The sequence below is a fragment of the Rhinopithecus roxellana genome, chromosome 14 (genome assembly GCF_007565055.1).
Source record: "Rhinopithecus roxellana isolate Shanxi Qingling chromosome 14, ASM756505v1, whole genome shotgun sequence".
Lineage (NCBI taxonomy): Eukaryota > Metazoa > Chordata > Mammalia > Primates > Cercopithecidae > Rhinopithecus > Rhinopithecus roxellana.
Genome location: NC_044562.1, coordinates 31621167 through 31635270, shown reverse-complemented (window position 1 = coordinate 31635270; position 14104 = coordinate 31621167). Strand labels below are relative to the sequence as shown.

Here is a 14104-nt window from a genome sequence, read left to right as displayed (position 1 = left end):
TGGGTAGAAGGCTGGGGTCCTGGGGAAGGAGTAGAGGAACCTGGGGGAGAGGTAGGCAGAGACTGGGAAAAGGATGGCAAGAGCCCCTCAGGGTCCAGAGGAGGGAGGAGGTCCCAGGGACAGAGAAAGGTGTGGGTGGCAGGACGTTCATCCCAGACTCAGGTGGGGCCCGTGGCCTGAGTCCAGACAGCAGCTGGAGAGCTCAGCTTCCGGGACCTGCAGCCCCCACATGGCTTCCTACCTTGGCTTTTTTTCATTTATTACGAAGGCATGGCTCACACACAGCTGACTGCACTCATTTTAAATGTATCACTTGATACGTTCCACACATACATCCCACAGAGCCACCTCTCTGAAGACTCCCTCATGGCCTCTCCCATTCACTGTCCCCTCTCCCCAAGGTTAATACTATTGTGGTTTCCATCACCAAAGAGTCATGGTGCCAGATTTTTAACCTTCATCAAGATGAAATTATCCAGTGCATAGTCTTGTGTTTGGCTTCCTTCACACACCATGAGTCTGAGGTCCCTTTAGGTGGCTGCATCCAGCGCAGCTCCTCCTTTGCCCCTGCCATGCGCCATCCTATTGTGTAGACGCAGCAGGTTTATTTGTCTGCTCTACTGCTGATAGGCCTTCGCTTCTCTAACCCATGACCCCACAATGCCATTTCCCCTCATTCTCTCCCCATTCCACCCTCTCCACCATCCCCTGCCCCAGCCCGGAAGGCTTCTTCCATCTTTATTTTTATTTTCAATTCTTTGCATTATGAAAACACAGAGATGTGGCTATCCTTTTTAAATGACACCACCTTATGCATGAGAGGCAGGCTGGTAGCCCAAGCCTTCCTCTGAGCCTGACTTACCATAAAGCCCTGGGTCAGTCACCACTCCACCACTACCACAGTTTCTCTTTCTGGATGGCACCACACCCCTGGAGCTCTGACAGTCTGTCCTTTGAAACCACATATGGGAACATGCTCCAAGATGCAGAGCCCTGCACAGACACTGCCCAGCTTGCAGGCCCCACGGTGGGGGATGGGTGCCCCTATTTGGAGGACTCCTCAGGGAAAGCATCGCCTGCTCCAGGCACTCACCCTGCGGTCTAACCTGATTCCCTTCCCAGCTGTAGCAGGAGGGGGCAAGACACAGACACCAGCAGCTCCCTCTCTCCCCTCTCCCAGACACAGATCTCTCCGACCCCCCTCCACACACATGTGCGCACGCACAGAGACATGATCCCAGCCCTGCGGTGTGCGGAGCATGCGGGAGGAAAGTCCACTTGTTCCTGTTCCCCTCCTTGCACCTGCCCCAGAGCCCCCTGGGTCTGAAATAGAGGCTGGAGAGGAGGACTGTGAGTCCAGAGCAGATAGAATGACGGTGTCCCACACACAAGCCCGTGTGTCTAGGACTCCTATCTGAAGACACTGCAGAGGTGAGTCCTGGGTGACAGAGACTAAGTCATAGAAACACAGAGAGAAAAACAGACAAAATGAGACTGAGTCAGAGGCAGAAAGCCAGAGAGGCAAAGAGGCAAAGGCATAGAGAGAGGGGCAGAGGGAAAGAGAAAAGGACAAAGGAGAGAGAGGGGTGCGGGAAGCAGACAGGACAGAGAGAGAGGAGCAATAGAGAGACAGAGAAGAAAGACCAAGAAAAAGGCAGACAGAGAGAACGAGAGAGATGAGACAGAGACACGCAGAAACTAACAAGGGGGTCAGAGGCTCAAAGAGAGACAGAAGGACATGGGAGCTCCCAAAGGCCAAATCCAGGAAGATCGGAGCATCAAAATACATGATGATAGGAATGGCTTAAATGTGTGTATGCTGACAATCAGAAATGCAGTCATCGCCACATAACGACAGTGGTCCCATAAACTTATAATACTGTATTTTTACTGTCCCTTTTCTACATTTAGATATTTTAGATATACAGTTCCCAGCCTACAGGGTTCAGTACAGTGACATGCTGTGCAGGGTTTTAGCCCAGGAGCTACAGGTTATACCATACAGTAGCATAGGTGTGCAGTAGGCTGTACCATCTGGATATATAAAAGTACTCTCTATGATGTTTGCACAATGACAAAATCCCCCAACAACACACTTCTCAGAATGTATCCCCATTGTTAAGTGACTCATGACTGTAACTGAACAAAGTTTGATAAGGCACAAGATATTTACATCATCTCCAAGCACCTCCCCACATCATACTTAGAAATTACAAAGAGGAAGAAAGTAACTTTTCCTGGCTTCCTCCACTTTAATCAAGTGATCAAAGTTAGCATCACTCCAGTGGTAATGGGATGATGGAGCCAAGCTCGGAGCAGGGGTGCACTGAGAACAGACGCCACTTCTGCAGTATCCCTGCCAGAAAGCCTCAACCTGAATCTAATCATGAGGAAACATCAGGCCAACCCAAACTAAGGGACAGCCTACACATTAAACGTCCTGGAATCTCCAAAAGTGACAAGGTCATGGAAATCAAGGAAAGGCTGAGGAGTTTTCCAGACTGAAGGCAGCAAAAAGACTTGGCAACCAAAAGTAACTGCAGCTTCTGAACCAGGTTCTGTTGATGTCCACAGGACATCACTGGGACCACTGGCGGGACTTCCCTGAGTCTAGATTGGATGGTAGTAAGGTATCCATGTCAGTTTCCCGATTTTGATAGCAGGGCTGGTCAGGTAAGAGAGTCCTTGTAGAAAAATCAGGAAAGTATTTAAGGGTGGTGGGGCATCACGTCAGCAACTTACTCTCCGAGTTCTGGAGGGGAGAAATGTTCTTTGCACTGTATTTTCAACCTTTCTAAAGTTGCTTAGAAATTCAAAGAGACAAGCAGAGACAGCAGGGGTGGGGGAGCAGAGACAAAAGCCCAGGCTAGAGGTGGGGACTGCTGAGGGTGGGGAGCTGGAGCCCAGCAGTGCCCCCTGGTGGCCAGGGAGGCCTCTGCGGGATAGATCCAGCCAGCCACCTCTTGGGTTCTGATATTTCAGAGAGCTGGGTTCTAGGAGCTTCGGCTGGGGCTGGGGTGAGGGTCGGGCAGGGTACTGCCCAACTCTGGGCCTCACTCTGTGACCCCCATCCCACAAGAAGAGGCAGGTAGGTCCCTTCTCTTCACCTGTCTCACCTCCCCTGGTTTCTGTCTCAGGCCTGGACTTGAGGGACTTCCCTTAGATTTCTGCCACAAACATTCCAGGGAGGGGGCCCTGGTCAGTGTCAACTGCAGCAGTCCAGGCCTGGGGTGGGGGGAGGTGCAGAGGGGGGACCTGGGATTCAGTTTAAGTGCTGTCTGGGGGAGGCAGAAAGGAAACCCTAAAGCCAGCTCTCCCAGTCCGACTCTGGCAATCCACAAGCCTGTCTCTCCCACCCCACTAAGTCAGGCAAAGCCCATTGCCGCTTACCCGGCAAACTTCCCTCCCCATGCCCCATATCCAGCCCTTTTCCCAAAGCCGAGGGATATAGGCCTTCTTCCCAAAGCACAGTTAGCGCAGCAGAGTCTCCCAGAAGACAGCCCTGGCAGCCCAATGACCCCATGAGTGGCATGTGCAGCCTTCCAGACCAGCTTCTCCCAGGGGCCCCAGTTTGCCTGCTCTGCCAGCCCAGCCCCAAGAAATCTGAGTTTACAAAATCTTTCGCCCCTGGGGCCTGGAGGGCAGGGACAGGGCTTCAGGTCCATCTCTGCCCTTGCTCAGGCCTCTCTAAGCAGCCACAGGGGATGCCCCAGGACACTCCTGCCCCTCAGCCCTACTGGGTCCTGGCTGTGGCTGAGCGAGCACTGGGGGAGGAGTCTGGAGACCTGCCTTCTAGGCTATGTGACATTGAGAATATCAGTGACCTTTCCTGAGCCTCAGAGTCCCCAGATGAAAAATGGGGAGTTTGAACCAGACAGTCTGAGTGTAGAGAGAGGGGGAAATGACACAACAGTCCCTTTGGAATGAAGGGACTTAAAGTGATGAGGGTGGGACTTGCGGATGATTCAGAGAGTGGAATGAATGAGGAGACATCACTCCTCCAAGAAGGAGGCTGTGAAGGGTGGAAGCTGTGAAGTCCCTCACTCTGGTGGGAGCGAGGGACTAGCTCTGCCACCTCCAGGCAAATGGCCCCAGGCTCTGCTGGCATCCACTTAGTTCCACTGTAAAACAGGGTCACTGAGGTGATCTTGTTAAAACAGTCATCCCATAGGTTTGATGTTCCCAAGATGCTAGAGGAGAAAGTCTAGGGTCGGTTAGCTTCCTATCCTCAAATATATCAAGGAAGAGTCATTGTAAGCAGGCACCAGACGTCATCTGTGAAGTTCAGAAGGCCAAACCAAAACCAGTGGGCAGGCACTGCAAGAAGGCATAATGAGACTCAGTGGGAAAAAAGAACTTAACAATCAGATGCTAAAATATGGGCTAAGAAAAGCGGGGTGCCTGGTACCTATCCAGCCCTCCCCCCGGGTTGTTCTGCAGGTAGAGGCAGAGGATGTAAACAAGCCCCATAAAGTGCAAAGTGCTGTTCAAGGGTAATGGCTTGTTATGACAATGATCGTCATTTTTCCTGACAAGTGGCAGACAGCCTCATGGAGCACACCCCGGGCCCTTCCTTTGCTGGTTCCAAAGGAACCTACCTGGGGAAAACTCAGGGGCAGAAGGAGACACAGCCACAGCTTGGAGCTGCCTGGTCTCTCCACACCCCCACCCCCCAGCCCCCACCTCTCTCAAGAGCCAAGGCCCAGAAAAGGGGAAGGGCTCCAGCCTTTAAGTCCTTCTTCTCCTCCCTCCAAGCCCAGAGCTCTAGCCCCCACCCTGCGACCAGCCCACCCAGCATCAGAGGGCTTTCGTGGCCCTCGGGGCTTCCTCTCTCTTCCCTCCCTCCATGCAGCCCAGCCTTCCTGCCCGGGCGGCCCAGCCAGAGGGGTGTGGCACATCTGGCTTGGACAGCCTTGGCGAGAGTCCTTGGCCCTGGGGTGGGAAAGTCTGTTTGTTGGTTCCTCCCTGCCCCGTGGGGGCAGAGCAGCAGTGAGGACTGGGTGGTGATGAAAGGGGGTGATAGACCCCGGGGTTCCCAGCTCCTGAGTTCCTCCTACAAAACTGCCTCAGCACTACCTTCCACAAGCCTTCCTGTGGCCGAAAAGCCCTGGATGATGTGGGGAGAGGGCTGGAGTCTGCAAGCCAGGGAAGGGGATCACCACACACAGGCCTAGGGCAGACCTGGGAGGTCAACTCCTCTCACATTCGCTCAGCCTACTAGCCATCCACTGCCCCATCCCCCCTCACCCTTAGGCTGGGAGGCCTGGTGGGCATCCAGCATCGTTTATGTGGGAAAGGCTCAGATCCCCAGTGGGGCTTCAGGCTGGCTTCTGGGAGTCCCATGGGCACCTCAAATTCCAGCTTCCTCCAACCCCACTTCACCTTTACACACACACAAGTCCCCCACCCCCATGCCTAGCCATGTTCTTGGCCTGACCATGTTGTTGGTCGCCCCAAGTGGAAAGCTCTGAGTCACTCTCAACTCCTCCCTGCACCTCCCCCACCCCCAACTAACCAGTTGCCAAATCCTGTGAATTTTGCCTCCTAAACACTCATCATCCTGTGCTTTCTAATCCTACTGCCTCTGCCCTATATGAGGCCTTGGCACTTCTCCCCAGGGCTGTTGCAGCAGCCTCCTGGGCCCCGACACCAGGCCGCTCCCACCCATAGCCCCTACACTACACAGCCTCTTAGGATCACAACTACAGCTCTATAGGGTCTGGCACGTCCACTCACCCCAAATGCTGCCATGTCTTCCCAAGTGTCCGGAATAAACCCTGCCCTCCCTGGAGCCAGCAGGGGAAGAAGTATCGGTCCCTACCCAGCCCACCCTGCCAGTCCCAATCCCCAGGATCCACTTCCTGACTCCCTGCCCTGTGTCCACCCAGGCTGCTCCACACTCCCCAGCACCCGCCACCCCTCTGCACCTCTGAGCCTCTGCCCAGAATCCCTTCCTCCTCTCTTTGCTTGTCTAGCTTCTAGACACCTTCAAGGGCCTGATTCAAACTTCATCCGCTCAGCAGGGGTCTTCCCAGATACCCCTGGATCCCTGTCAGAATCCATTTCCCCACCCGCTGTCTCCTCATTTTAGTTTGAAAAGTGCAAAAGCTTTGGAAAAGATGAACACGCATGTTCCCTTTCCCTATGATCACACTCAGAAATTCAGCATCAGTACAATCCCATTGTCTAATACAGTCATTCTACTGCCCCAAGAATGTCCATGAGAGCCGGGGCGTTGTTTTCGTTTTCATTTTGGATTCAGGACGCAATCAGGATCCTGAACTGTCTTTAGTGGCTGAGTCTCTCATCCTTTAACCTAGACACGTTATCCACCTCTCATTTTTCTTTCTGACACTGATGTTTTTAAAGGTTTCAGGGCAGATGTTTTGCAGAATGCCCCTCGATTTGGATTTTGGTCATTTCCTCATGCATCAGTGCAGACTAAGATTCTGGGGAGGAATATGATTACCTCAGTGTCCCCTGCTTTTCCCTTTCTTTGAGCCTCACCACAGTACTTGCTGCAGTCTAACGGCCCCTGCACTTGTTACCTGGGCAAGTAGCTTAACTTGCTCTGCCTCACTCTACTAATCTGTACAATGGACCAATGACAGTCACCTCCCATAGGCTGTTGTGAGGATGAAATGAGATTGTGCCATAAAGTCGGTGGAATGGGGCCTAATGGTGAGCACTCAGCAGCGGTGAGCAATTCGTGTTGTCAGACTACCCGCCAGGTAGACGTGTCAGACACACATCTTCTCCGTGTCCTCCGCATCCAGCACAAGTCTGAAGAATCACATGGGTAAAGCTACTGCCTGGCCTCTGTTTTCTGTAGTGAAATCACACCCCATTCCCATGGACCTGCTCTCAGAAGAGAGAGAATGTGGGACCACCCTCGTCACAAGCCAAGACACCAGGTGACCCGGTGCTGTCATCTTCTGGTTGAGGAGATGCTCCTGGACTCCAATCACCGGGAATCGCCAAGGAAAGAAGGAAGGCAGACAGTGACATTTCCCCAGCACTTCCCAGGCCACTGCCCAAGAGCCTTTAACTCCTGACTCAGTTTCCTGAGCAAGATGAGTTCTCTCCATCAGTGTCTCTCTCTTTCTCTCTCTCTCTCCCTCCCTCCTCCTCAATGCATGTTGCCCACATTTCTGATGCATCAAGCCCATTTTCTGCACTGCAACAAAATCATGTCCTGGCATGGAAGGGTTCAGAGATGGGGCTAGTCTGAGGCCCCATCAGTGGGGCCAGGTGCCCTAGTGAGGGATTGGAATGGATTTTCTCATTTAATCCTCACAATGATGCCCTACGCTGGAGTGAGGAACCTGCCCAGGGCCCTTCTTGCATGGCCCTGGGCCTTGCTCTGTTGCCAGGGCTGGAGTGCAGTGGTGTAATCATAGTTCATTGTAGCCTTGACCTCCCTGGGTTCGAGTGATCCTTCCACATCAGCCTCCAAGTAGCTGGGACTACCAAGCACACACCACCATGCCTAGCTAGTTTATTTGTTTTTCATACAGACATGGTCTTACTATGTTGCTCGGGCTGATCTTGAACTTCTAGGCTCAGGCAATCCTCCCTCCTTGGCCTCCCGAAGTGCTGGGATCACAGGTATGACCACTGTGCCTGGCCAGACTCACCTGTAGATCTAGTTTAAAATTCACCTCCCAAGGAGTCTTTCCTGAGACCTCCTCCCCCAGTTCAGGTTAGGTCCCACTTACATCCCCCAGAGGTTCCCTCTTGGTAACACCCATCCTGCTTGCAATCATGTGCCCAATATGTGCAAGCAGCTTGAAGAGAGCAGGCCCTCCATCATAATCCGTGAAAAGGATGGAAAGGTGCATGGGGGGTGTAGTTAGAAAGCCAAATGACAGGATGCTTCCTCCATCACACAACCTTCCCAGCACCATGCCCTGACCCTGGGCTGCCCACCACCGTCCTCTTCGCTGATTTAGGGCTCATGCGTCATTCTTAGGGCTTGATTCTCACAGACCCCACATGCCCTGCCCCAAAGCATTCCCAGAATGGAGAACCCTGGCAGAGGATGCAGCAGATGGGGTTGGAGTCTCAACTCTGACTTGCTGGGTAGCCTTGAAATGTGCCATCCTACAAGAAACGCTAACATTTATTGAGCTCTTATATGTGAGAGACACTTTACTAAATGCATGTGTAGATTAGCTCATTCAAAACCGAACAACCCTATAGGTAGGTGGGGAAACTAAAGCACAGAGATGTGAAACTACTTGCCTATGGTCACACAGCTGTCAAGTGACAGGCCCACCCAGAATCCAGCCCAGGCATTGCATTCTCGGCCAGCATGCTACACTTCCTTTCAACAGTGCAGAATAAAAGGGCAGTGCTGCTCCCCAATTTTGTGCCTCACACATCACTTTGCAAAACTTTACAAAAGGAGAGTCTTATTTCAGACCCTGGCGATTCTCATGCAGCCCAGCCTACCTCCCAAACCCACAGTCAGGAGGCCCTTACAGGTCAACCAAACTAGAGAGAACTAGTTCAGGACCAAAGCGACAGATTGGGGTCTGCATGGCTAGAATTGTGCACAAAGAATCCAGAGCTCATGAGGACCCTTCTGTTGAAAATGTGTGCTTAGCACCGGGCAGGACACCAACTCCAGGAAACAGAATACATTATCATCTGCAGCTGGATGTGGCCTTAGAGAACAGTGTCCACGTTTCAGCGAGGTCCAGAAAAGTCAAGTAACCAGCTTGAGACCACTCAGCTTGCTCAGGGCAGGGCCAAAGCTGCACTTGACTCCCAGACCCTGCCTGGTGGCTCTTTCAGCCTCACCCTGAGCCCCTTCCCTGTTCCTGAGCCCAGAGCGAGCCCCTCTGGAAGGAAGGGCCTGCACCTCTAACTCCACCGCACAACATCAAAAAGCCTCAATTGCTAGCCATGCAATTATTTTCTAAATAAACCGTACTTGAATATGTAATAGCAAATGGGCTCACTTGATGAGAAAATCAAGTTATGCATAATAAATAGCTCTGCTCCTCAGCTAATAAAGTGATTTTTATTCCTAGGGCTTGTTAAAACTATGCACTCCAGATATATTACTTCTTAGATGACAAGATGACACAGTTGCAGCTTTCCCCATATAGGAACATGTGAACCAATAGACGCAAGCACTCACTCTAGGGCACAAGACCTATCTCTGACAGATCCTCCCTGAGACCACCGATCCAGCCAGTTCCTGGCCTCAGAGTAGCTGGTCAGAGTCCCTGGGCAGTCAGGAGACTCAGCCCAAGGAGTAGAGCCCTGTCCCATGACATCCTTCCCAGGGAGATCCTCCCCCAGCATCAGGTCTGGGATACAAAGGATCCCAAGAACCAGGCAGGAGACTGTGGAGTGGGAAAGGGGCCAGCATTTGCTGTATGCACCTACTGTATGCCTACATACTTGATCTTTTGACATCTATTGTCTCTTTCCCCACCCTAGTCATACAAGGAGTATATTATTCTCCCCACTTTACAGATCAGAAAACTGAGGCTCATGAAGGGAACTGTTTTACCAAGCCTGCCCACACCAAATGATGGAAATAGGGTTTGAGCCTAGTCCTGTCTGGTGCCAGGACTGCTTCCTCTGTCCAGTCCCTACTGCCCCAGTTTCTGGCCCACCCTGGCCATGGGCATCACAGCCAGCCAAGAAAGAATGGGGACTAGGAGAGGAGAGGAAAAGGAGGCAGGGGAGGGACACAGGCTTTTCTAGTCAAAGACACTCAAGGCTGGGCATGGTGGCTCATGCCTATAATCCCAGCACTTTGGGAGGCTGAGACGGGTGGATCACTTGAGGTCGGGAGTTCGAGACCAGCCTGGCCAACACGATGAAACCTCATCTCTACTAAAAATATAAAAATTAGCTGGGCATAGTGGCGCACACCTGTAGTCCCAGGTATTCGGGAGGCTGAGGCAAATAATTGCTTGAATCCAGGAGGTGGAGGTTATAGTGAGCCAAGATCATGCCACTGCACTCCAGCCTGAGCAACAGAGCAAGACTCCATCTCATTTTAAAAAATGAATAAATAACAATAAAGACACTCAAGGAGACCCACAGCTGCCTTGGTCCCCAGACTCTTCCCCCTCCTCTCGGGGAGGGTATAACACCCGTAGAGCACTCTACCTGCCAGGCACTGCCCTGGGGAATTGTATCCCTGGTAGGGATACAAAATCTCATCCCTACCTCTCTGCACCCCGTTTCTCTAAAATCCGCATTTCACCCATGGGGAAGCAGAGGCGCACCGGGATGAGGCACTTTTCCCAATATCAGTCAGCTGAAGGGGACTACAGAGCCCTCTCTCCATTCATAGCAGCTCGTCACCCCTGGACGTCTACCTGCCATCCTTCTTGTGTCACCCCCGGACGTCTATCTGCCATCCTTCTTGTGTCACCCCTGGATGTCTACCTGCCATCCTTCTTGTGTCACCCCGGACGTCTACCTGCCATCCTTCTTGTGTCACCCCTGGACGTCTACCTGCCGTCCTTCTTGTGTCACCCCTGGACGTCTACCTGCCATCCTTCTTTTGTCACCCCTGGACATCTACCTGCCCTCCTTCTTGTGTCATCCCTGGACGTCTACCTGTCCTCCTTCTTGTGTCATCCCTGGACATCTACCTGCCCTCCTTCTTGCTGCAGATCTCCCTCCTGCCCACCTCTGTCCTCAGCACAGAGACGAACCTGGCCAAGGCTCCCATTTTCCAGATGTTAACACCAGCCTAGTAAACCACAAATGCATCCTATATGCAGGCCTCCCCAGTCACTCTCAATCTATTAATCCAACCCATCCCAGCACCCCAGCCCAATGTGCCACCCAAACCTCCTCATTCCAGGCCCCCTCCACAACCCTTTCTTTCTTTGCCCAGAGGATACCTGGCTGCCCAAGTTTGTGTTCCCACAACTGACCCCAGCATGGGCTTGCCTGAGCCAAGAGGGCCCTCCCAAGGAGTGGCCAGAACAAGGAAAGGGGCAGGAAAGGCCACATCTGGATCACAGTCCTCAAGCCCCCTCCCCCAAACCAGTCATCACTCTCTCAGAGCCCGACAGTAACCTCAGCCAGGGATGACTTCCTCACCCTCCTGGCCCCATGCATGCCTTTGCCTAGCCGAGACAGCCCCACAGGAGCCCCTCTGAGGAAGGGGTCCTCTCCTCCTCCGACCCCCAGCCCTTCTGCAGCAGGCAGCCCTCTCCCATCCCCCTTTTCCCGGGAGCCTCAGCCTAGGTCTGGCCTTAAGACTTTAACCTTCACCACATGGCTCCCAGGCCTCTCTCCTGGCCCCCCAGGCATCCCCATCCTGGGACCCACCTTCTTGAACCTGGGGCCAAGAAAGAAAGGGGGAAGAGCAGGCCATGGCTCCCTCCTCCGGGACGGGGAGTCTTGGTAGCAGGGGAGAGCTGTGGAGGAAGGGATGGCAGTGGGTGGAAGCTGAAACTGGGTGTAGAAGGAATAAAGGGGATGGAATCTGAGAATTCTCTCCCAGTCCGGCTCTTCCAGACTTAACATTCAGGGCTACTATTCTCTGCTCCCCAGCCCCACCACTGCCTCCTCCTCAAGCTCTTGGGCTCAGCAAGTGAGGGGGGGGCGGTGAAGAATTTTCACCCCATTATGGGATGTGAGTTAGGGGGAAAGGCTCTAAAGAGAAGCAAACTTCTCAATGGCTTCCTTCCACTTACAGCTCTGGGACTCCACTGGGGGGCGGGGAGGTGGGACAGGGGATGTACTGACCGGGGACCCTGGGCCTGGGCCCTGTTGGTGAGGAAAGTCTTCCGGCTGAGGGTTGCTCAAGTCAGTCTGTCCTTCTGTAGGTCAGACTGTAGGTCAGAGGCAGAAAGGCCCCTCCTTCAAGACTGACACCCCCCACCCCAGGCTCTCAGCGAAAGGATAAGGTGGCAGGGGCCGCTGGGGGACGGGAGGCTTAAGGAAGAGTAATGTCGTAGCTAAAGCAGCCAGACCTACCCAGAGCATGCAGGACAGACAGATCCACGTCATCTTTGCTGGGTCCCGTCCCTCGGGCACGCCCAGGGCCTGCGAAGAGCCCCTGAAGCTAGAGTCCCCGCGGCGCTGGTAGAAGGGCTCTCTGAGTCCGCTGCTGCTCCAGCTCCGCCAGCATCTGCCGGGCCTCTCGCCCTGCTGCCTCCAGCTCACCCTCCCTCCTCCTCCTCCTCCTCTCCCCCACTCCACCCACTCGTCCCAGCCTCCTCTCTCCTCCCTCCTCCCAGGCTCCACCGGTGGCCTTGAGGGTCAGGAGCCCTGCTTTGCAGGGGTGTAAAGGGGACAGGGAAAAGAGACAGCTACCAGAGGCAGGGCCCCCGTAAGCCGCGCCCCCACCCCGGGACACAAAACCCCTGTGTGCCACTAAGGCTCCTCCGTCTTCTGATCTGGTGCTGGTGGGCCTAGAGTCCTCCCTCCTCACTGCAGACGCCCACCCCCGGCAAACCAGCCTGGGGGCCTTCACTCCTGGAACCCTCGGGACCACTGATGGATGAACAGGCAGCTCCAGGCCCGCACAGTCGGCACATTCAGGGTGCCTTGGCCCCTCCCCCTCTCCAAGTACCCGTGCCTGCCTTCCTGGCCTCGTCGGAACACACATGCATTTGCACACACAGACTGGGACAGACTCTGGTGCCCACGCGCCAAGCTCGGCGCCCAGGACAGGCCTTAACACAGAAGAAATCAGGCCCGAGACTGGGGAAGAATGGCCCTGCCCCCAGGCTGTGGGTTTCATTCCAATTTTTTTCCTATTTCTTTTTTTTTCCCCTTCTTTCTTTCTTTCCTCCAAACATCTGTCCCAGCCCTTCCTGTCCTTCTGAAAGGGAACCCCGCTCCAGCCTCCCGCGAGAGTGTGTTTTTCTTGACTGTACCCAGGGCCAACATTTGGTTTGCATTTCCCCACTTCCTTCCCCTCCTCCCCTCTCCCGCTCCTTGGGCCCAGTTCTCCCCTCCCACCATTCCACAGGCCTATTTCTTCCCCACAGTGTCCCCTGCCCACCAGCCCTCCCCTCCTCTCGCCCTCACCTCTGCCCAGGGACAATTGTTGGGGGTCTAGAGGGTGGAAAGGAGGCTGGGTCAGAACCCAAAAGTATTCCCAGGGAGCACTAAGGGGGAATCCAGTGAAGTCTGCCCCAGGCCCTCATTGTCTGGAACCACCATGTTCCCCTCCAAAAACACCCTTCCTCTTTGAGCTCTGGCCTTGGCTGGACCAACTGTGGGTGGGTGGGGGCCAATGAATCACCCGTTCTGCTCTTTGGAGCTGTCCAGGAGAAGGAGGGAGGGCTCAGTCCCACACCCTCCTGTGGACACACACACATACAAGGACGTAGTCCAACTCACGTCAACACACAAGAGCCCACCCAGGGTAGGCACTAGGAGACCTCGTTCCTAGACTGAGTCACTTAGCAAGAAAAGTCCTCTTGCCTGGCCTCCTATGCACACTGTGCTATACATGCACCGGGGCCACATGCACAATGGGTTACAGATCCCCTGCCTCCCTCCCCCACTCACCCAAGGCCACGCCATGCCGCTCTCCGTCAGCACCACATACCATGCAACTACTAGCCTCCTCCTTCACGGGACCTGCCCAGCCACTTGTGCAGACTCCCAGCCCAGGGACCACCCAAGACATCTACCTGGGAAACCCCAGAATGAAGGGGAAACACTGACTCTTCATCTGAAAAAAGACTGCTGTATTCAGATACACAGGTTGTCCACAGCACCAGGAACTAACCATCTATTATTTGGTGGTTCTGAGAAGTCAGGGGAGGACACTGAAGTGAAGTGTCAATTTCCCATCCTTCCTAAAGCAGGTACCTGAGTGAAGCGTCTTTGTTCTGTTAAAGGAGTCAGGGTCCTCTCTGCATACTTCTCCAAGTCCTTCAGAGCTCTAGGGCTGGGAAAGATCCTGCCTCTAGCATCTTTTCCCTGCCAGGATCACAATGCTCCTCTGGACTCCCTACGCCAAGCCTACTGGGGCTTCACTGACATTTTATGTCACTGAAATGAACCAACACTGAAATGAACCACTGTTCCACAGTGGGTTGGGCCTGCAGTCATGGCTGGGGATGTCCACAGACAAACCTCCGCAAACCCCCCCATCTCC

At 53.9% G+C, this 14104-nt stretch overlaps 1 protein-coding gene across 9 annotated transcripts in view; it reads right to left on the bottom strand.

Annotated features, from left to right (window-relative positions):
* Window positions 1-12114, bottom strand: part of TNS1 (tensin 1) — a 206078-nt gene extending 193964 nt beyond the window's left edge. For all 9 annotated transcript variants that reach the window (XR_004053163.1, XM_030916312.1, XM_030916313.1 and 6 more), the window contains exon 1: window positions 11965-12114. Coding sequence is in view for 8 of the 9 variants with exons in the window: in XM_030916312.1 (XP_030772172.1) it covers window positions 11965-11997 (33 nt within the window). In the remaining variant the exon portion in view is untranslated. The remainder of the gene's footprint in view (window positions 1-11964) is intronic.
* Window positions 12115-14104: the final 1990 nt, after the last annotated feature.